At 48.6% G+C, this 7524-nt stretch overlaps 1 protein-coding gene across 1 annotated transcript; it reads left to right on the plus strand.

Moving 5' to 3' along the window:
* Positions 1–406: 406 nt before the first annotated feature.
* Positions 407–1418, plus strand: LOC125951448 (chymotrypsin-like elastase family member 2A). The gene is made up of 2 exons (XM_049680301.1): positions 407–1136; positions 1213–1418. The coding sequence occupies exons 1-2, from the start codon at positions 407–409 to the stop codon at positions 1416–1418; spliced, it is 936 nt and encodes a 311-aa protein (XP_049536258.1).
* The last annotated feature ends 6106 nt before the right edge of the window (positions 1419–7524 follow it).

The following is a 7524-nucleotide window of genomic DNA, read 5'->3' on the forward strand; positions in this document are numbered from 1 at the left end:
TCCGCGCACCTTACTAAATGGCCAAGTTTCTGGTTTCTCTTCTATTTTTATACTAATGTTGACGATCGCTCTGCGTCGATGTTCCACGAAGGCTGCGTTATGTCATCGATTCGCCGTTAAAGATTACGGACGGATTTTCCCAACCGTATTCAGGCCAACGTTCGTGATCGTCTTCTACCGTAATATTCGTTCTCCTCCTCTCCAGGTAGACGGTAATTTCCCCTGCCGGCTGGCACACGCTTCAACTCGGCACTCTCAAAGGTAGAGCGTTTCATGGTGTTGAGATGCAAATATCTTACCATTCCGGTTTCGGTTCAAGTCACGCTAATCATCAACAACACGAATCGTATCGTATCGCGATAGTTTAACTGCGATCGTCGAACGGGGTGTTTGTTGTTCCTCGGTTATGGCACATACTGTTAATCCATCGACGACAGTGTTGTTAGTGATTGGCTTGTTCGGAATCTTGTGCCACGGTTGGTACCAGACAGAACTGTTCGTCAAGGACTATGACGATGCAAAGTGTGGCGAACGGAAACTGTCGAGGCACGAGCGTGTGAAGGGTAGCTACCGGACACGACCGGGTGATTGGCCGTGGCATGCGGCACTCTACCAACGGGCAGAAGACAGAATAAGCTTCGACTATGCTTGCGGTGGCAGTATCGTGCATCGGTATTTGATCCTTACGGCAGCTCACTGTGTAACGTATGCGGTCAGTGGTCGGAAGCTGCCGAAGGTGGATCTCCTGATCAAGCTGGGTCGCTTTAACCTCGCGAGCGCAGATGCTAAACACTCGGAGGAGTACGGCGTCCGAGAGAGTATCGTCCACGGTGGTTACGTGCCAGCGACGTTCGAGAACGACATAGCGGTCCTGCGCGTCGCTGTTCCGATCCTCTTCAGTCACTACATCCAACCAGTTTGCCTGTGGAAGCGTGACGATGGTTTTGTGTTGCCCAATGTCATTGGCCTAGCCGGTACGGTCGTTGGTTGGGGTTTGACGGATGAGAACTGGTTGGCAACGGCACTGAACGAGGCCCGGATGCCCGTCATTGACTCACACACCTGTCTGACGAGCGATCGGACGTTCTTTGGTGGACTGCTGCACGCCAAGGCGTATTGCGCTGGATTCAAGAACGGTATAAGCTGCATACGGCTTTCTGCTCGCTAAAGAGACCTCGCACATCTCTAACTACTATTCTCCTTCTCCGTTAGGTACTGGTGTCTGCCATGGTGATAGTGGTGGTGGTATGTTCTTTGAGTTCCAAAACCGTTGGTATCTCAAAGGGTTGGTCTCGTTCAGCAACACGTTCGAAGAATCCCGCAGGTGCAACCTGCAACAGTATATCGGTTTTACCGATGCCTCGCAGTATATCGACTGGCTGTACGCCAACACCCCTCAACAGTCGCGGCTTTGGTGAGTCCCTTCTGGACTGTTCGATAATATGCTATTGGGATGGTATATATTTATGATATGCTGACCGCCCAGGAGACCAAACCTCCGTTACGTTCTGTTAAGCTACCATTCAACTCCGGACCCCGGTCCTCAACCGGACCAAAATATGTCCAACTTCTTATACCCAAGAACAACATTCCTCGGAAACGGTTCTCGGAAGGTAAATAAACCATTTCGTTTCGGCGACTTTGGCCACCACAATACGGTCCGTGCGTTTTCATTTTCTTTTCTCGCGTCATCACGGCCCACCATAATGTCAACAGCAACTATCCGTGTCCGCCAGACCAGACCGGTGGTTGGTCCGTTGCAAGAGTCATCTTGATCGTCGTCGTTGTCGTCGTCGTTGCTGTTGTCGTCGCGGTCGTTGGATCGTTAGTCACGCTCATAAAACACTGACTAAGCAAAACCGACTGCTTTATGCTGCTGCGGCCGCTGCTCTCCGGTGACATGTTTTTCGCACCGCACGCTCCATCCTTTGGCCACGGCCACGGTTCTCTATCGGGGAGTTCCGTTGACGATTCCGGAGATGCTGATGATGTGTTCATTGGCTTCATGTGACCGTTTCGCTGCTGCAGTGTTGGAAATTAAAATATATTATGCTGCTGTTGCTGCTGATGCTGGGCAACGGAGAAGAAGGGAGGGGCCCAGCATAACGCGACGCTGGACGGCGTGAAATGTGAGCCAGGGTCAATAGCAGCCGAGCCGGCGAGAGATGTAGAATACGAACTGTTTTTAGTTACGTTTAAATGGAGTTTTTTTTTATCCAATTGTGAAGAAGTCGTTAAGCATGCTGCCCATGCCCATGATATTGTCTAGGCTACAGTGTTGTACACCACGTCGACGTCAAAATGCTCTGTGTTGATTCCAGTTTACGACACAACGGTAATAGATCTCCCCTCGAGCTTCCGAGCGAGCCAACGCCATCATATCTGCCCCAGACCTTATCTTATCTTCAATTATGCGTTTAACGCGCCAACGCAATTCTGTTGCAGGCGATGGCGATGTCCCCCACGTGTGCGCGAGTGATTGCAAAGAAATCGAGCAGTTCGAATGATTGATGAATGAGTTTCAAAAGAATTCTTATTAAACATACTATTGTAAAATAGTTTACAGTGGAAAAACTACTAAAAACAAATCATCATGTGGCTTATTTTTACAAAATCGCAAACATGTTTTGAAGGTTTGTTAAACAAAGAAGCCTCGACGGCAAAAGAAAACCGAATGTCCAATTAAACAATCCCGTCAAATTCGCCACGGTGGTAAGCAGGTTTTCCCCTAAATTCACCACAAGTGTTGAGTTTTCCCTCCCGAAATTCACTCACTGGGTGAGTAAACAAAATGAACAACAGTTCGGTAAAGCACGAATCCAACGTGAACTTCCGACGACACTTGTCGGAATGTTTTCAAAACTGTTGGCGGAGGAGCGAGAAAAAGTGAGGAAACCGGCGAATCCAACTAGAACACTCCAACAACAACGCCTGTGTTCTGTTTTGTCGGCAAACCCGGTCCTCTGAGCCAAGGGCAAGCAAACTCGATGAATCACGCGAACTATTTTTATCCAAGTGTGCCACTGCGCTGGTACTTGACTCGAGGGTTTCAACTCTGCCGTCACTCTTATCTAATCTCACCGATTAAGTTAAGAGTAGCGAGCAACCTGGATAGCATGTGAGCAAGAGAAATTCTATCTACCACAAAATCCATCGATTGCTGACCCAGATTAGCTTCCCCAATGGAAACGGGCTTGAAATCGATGTCAAATCGACGTCACTTTTGAGACAGTCATTTTTGAATGAAGAAATGTGCCTCGTACTTACACGAAAACACTCGAACGGTGGCGCAATATACTTTAAGGCAAACACGCTTCCGGAATCAATTTAAATTGCCCCCCTGTAACAGCGGTTCCTTCCCCCCCCCTACCTTCTACCGGTGTTTCGCGCTGTTCCGTCAGAAATAATTAATTCCATCATGTTTCATCAAAAAATGGCCGCCTTTGCTGGCATCCTATTATATAGGTCGGTGAACCCTTTTTGGAGGATTCCAACCGAACGCGTTGAACACGTTCCTCGGGACCGTGAATTCGAAGGCGCGTTCAAGGCGATGGAGCACACCGTTGGTGGTGATGCTTTTGGTACAAATTCCATCCGCTTGCCCTGGACCATTTTACTGAAACACATTTTTCTTGACATTTTCCCGGGCGTGACAGGAAGGGCAACAGATGCCTGGTGCTCGTCCGTGTAATGCCGGTGGCGTTGCAGGAGCGCGGAACATCGTTTCCCAAATTTGCTCTAACGCCTTTTAATTAAAGTAGGCACATGCGTTACCACCGTCCATCCGCTTGCTCTGTGCTCCCGGGGATATGGATATGGAGAATCCCGAATACTGCTCCCGACTATTCTCCAGAGATGACAGTCGGCCAAATGGAGAACCGGCATGTTGGCGCATGTTGTTGCCATTGGATTATTCATTATTTATTAATGTTGTTGTTGTTGGCCGCTTTTTTTACGGGCCGCAGTGCACCAACCCCCCCCCCCCCCCCCCGGGTCCGTGCGGTCCGTCGGTCACTGAATGGTCATTACATACCATCGACACCGGGCGAAAAGCGAAAAACAATCACCAGAGGGATCGGTCTCCATCTCCTCCTCCTCCTTCTTTTCCTTAGGGAGTTCTTGAGTAGAATAAATTATCTAAACTTTTTCCCGCTTTTTTTGCTGTTGGTCTCTTTGTTGTTGTTGTTTTGGCGTTACATTCCAATGCACCACTGCCGGGTCCATTTCGCTGTCTCTGCGCCGCGTTCTCTAATTTCTCGGTTTTGTTCTCGGGAGTCCCCTGTTCCCGTCCAGTCCATTACCTGTGCCCGGGTGGAAAACCCGGACGGCCATACGGGACCATAAAAGGTCTTTCACTCCATTTCACTTCCACCGAAGGTACACCGATACACCGGAGAAAAATCCGGAAAACCCTCCTCTGCTACCGCCGTGTACTAATGGGAGCCGCGCGAAGCGGCTGCCAAAAAAACACGTTCTCCACGAATAACGGACGCGCACGCGAGGGAACAGAGAAAATGGACGGCGAAAAGGGGACAAGATTTTCCAAACCGAACCATTTCCACTTACCAAGTGCCCACTTTCCATGGGTACGCGGTCAGCGACCTGGGCGGCCGGAGTCGGCCCACAAGGCCTGCAAGGAAACAATGAATGAATTGCGGGGTGCGCGGCGGCGCAAATCCCTTCGGTGCGCAAACTTTGCGTTTTATTAATTTATGATGTAATTTCGGCTTTTTTCTGTCCATTTCCCAGCATGGTTGGCCAATGTGGAAAAAGACACACACACACCGAAAAAAGGGGGACGCCATATCAGAAGGCATCATCGAAGCGAGAGAGAGAGAGAGAAAGAGAGAGTGGACAGGACACCATTTCACCGCTTGCATCCATATGTGCAATTCGGTGGAAATCGTTTTCCTCTGCGAATCTCTGCGAAAACTCGAGGGCTTTCCCTTCGCCACACGCCACGCGAGTGTGATTCCGCACACCGCTGCTCGTTTGCGCAGATTATGATCGAAAGCATTAATTATTAGCGTCTGACGTATGCACTCAGCGATCGCTCACTGATCGCCGGCCACTGGACACGAAATGTTATACGCCATTTACTCGACCTCGGTTTTTGTACCATTCCTACCGAGGGAGGTGGCTTTGTGAGGTTCGGTTTCGAATTCGTGGTTCATTTTTGAGTGCCTTAATTATGGATACATTCATACCCTTTCGGTGGGCCAGACCAGCGACAGAGAGAGAGGGAGAGATTGCAATTTCAATTATGTGCCCCATTGTTTCGCGATCCTGTCGTGCACATGGGCACTGGTGAAGAACCCTCATCTGACGATGATGATGATGATGATGATGAGTTGACCGTCCCCAGGAGGTTACTGGAGTAGTCTAGGGTTTTTGGTTAAAATCCTTGACATATGCGAAGGACAATGTGAGGGACGATTAGATTATGATTATGATAATGCTAGACTACAGCATATGGGGTCGTTTTAACTGGTTTTAAAATGATTAAAAAACATATAAAAAAGTTATGCCATTAAGCCATTGAGTTTAAAGTAATTGTAAAATTGGTAGGTAACTGTAAAAGAGAAGTGAGTTCATACTTTTGCTTATGCCTATTTTTTGTAAAATGAAATTAAGAAATAGTCCGTTAATCCAGATACAATGCTCGAATACTCTCTGCGATCGACCTTTTCTTTAGTATCCGTAGAATTCTCAAGTAATGTACATAATGACTTCCGAAATAAATGCAGAAACATATCAAGGAGGAACCAAATTATCTAAAGTTAATTGTGCTACATACCTCCTGGCAGTTGATAACCTAGAACCTTTATGACACACTGGTTAAACCCAGTGTACCGACTATATGCACCTTGAATGGATCTATAACTCTAGTTTAAGATTCAATGAAAGCGATTTCCAAAATCCACCACTCCCGCCCAGAGCAAATGATCATTCTTTCGGTTTTAAGAAGACCAATTTGTAGTCCAAATGATTTTTGTTTTAAATATTTTATTTTCCCTCCAGATCTGCTCCTCGGAGACCTTACGAACCACCAGTCGCCGCCCACCCCCTTTGGCAAGGCTTATGGCACATTAGCAGCAGGTTTATAATTTAAATAAAGCTCAAAGCCCAACGCGCCTCATTCGTCCATTCGTCGGCTCGTGGTCGTGGTCGAGAGAAATGCCAGACGCGAGAAACCAACAGGTAATAAAACCGGGGATCATTTAATTTTATTTGCGCCAGGCCACGCCACGCCACGTCATGCCAGCGAACGTAGCGTCCTGCCTGCCAAGGCTCGCTGCTGCTCAGCCGCCTGCAGAAGGCAGAAGGTATTAGCACACCATAGTACCTTCGCTCTTTCTCTCTCTCTCTCTCTCTAGTGGTGCGCCAGCTAGTGACGAATGCTGCTACTCGTAGTCGCTGCCGGCACCATTTACCGCCCGGTTTTGGGTGCCGAGCTGAACCCGAGGAACAGGAGGAAGCAGCCGCCACCGCGCGTATCCGCGGTCGGAAGTGGTTCGGCAATGTTTACTTAAGCGAAATTTCCTCCCAATTTCATTTTACGATCCAGCACGCAACCAGCCAAAAACCTCGAAGGGCTGAGCTACACACTGCACACACACACACGGAGCCCCAGTCTAGGTCCTTAACCAGACACATTTGCCATTTAGCGTCCCGAAAGCCTCCGGTTCAACGAGCGAACGAGTAGGTTTTCGGGGAGGGGTGGGGGAGAAGACGCGTTGTTAAGATGAGCAGCTGGTGTTCCAAAGTTCTTCATCTTCACTGGCGGCTTGTCGTAAAGACTGGGCGGCTGGATGGCGGGCTGGATCACTTTCGTCTAGCGTTGAACACGATGTAAGGAAAGGGATGGTGAGCACCAGCACCAGGACCAGTGGTGGAAGTGCATTCGTCGGTGGGAGTGACGACGTTTTGTTCGTGAGGGGAGCAACCAATTTACGAGGAAGAAGAAGCCTCGCGTCGTGAGTATGTAAATTGAAAAGCAGCTAATATGATTGAAACTGAGCTTTGTACGGTTTCCACTGGAATGGCATTTGGATTGGTATCCATGCAGATCGTTCGTCTGCAGTTCACTACCGGCATCCGCATAATGGCTTCTTCGCGGGGGGAAAATTGGTCTAAATATCACACACACAGACCAATCAACGAAAACTAATAAGCAATCTAGCTGGCATCTAGTAGGCCGTAGTAGTAATAGTACTTGCAGCCAGCCGGTCTACTTGACAATCAAGTTGCCGGTGGAAAATAGTAAACCGAATGAATAACACACATCTAATGAATCAATTTCCAATCAGAAACGGGAGCTGCTGTGTTGATAAGCTTGCAAGCGGCACGCTAAAGGCACTCGACACTTTGTAACACATTTCCAGCCATCCCCGTAGTCCCGGTGGTTGCCTCCAACTCCCAGTTCCAGTTCCGTGCAACACATGGCGGCGCCAGCTTCCGGACAAACAATGTAGTGCTCTCTCTCTCTCTCTCCTCCGTGTGTGTGTATCGATAATTCGAGTG

Source organism: Anopheles darlingi, chromosome 2, assembly GCF_943734745.1.
Source record: "Anopheles darlingi chromosome 2, idAnoDarlMG_H_01, whole genome shotgun sequence".
Lineage (NCBI taxonomy): Eukaryota > Metazoa > Arthropoda > Insecta > Diptera > Culicidae > Anopheles > Anopheles darlingi.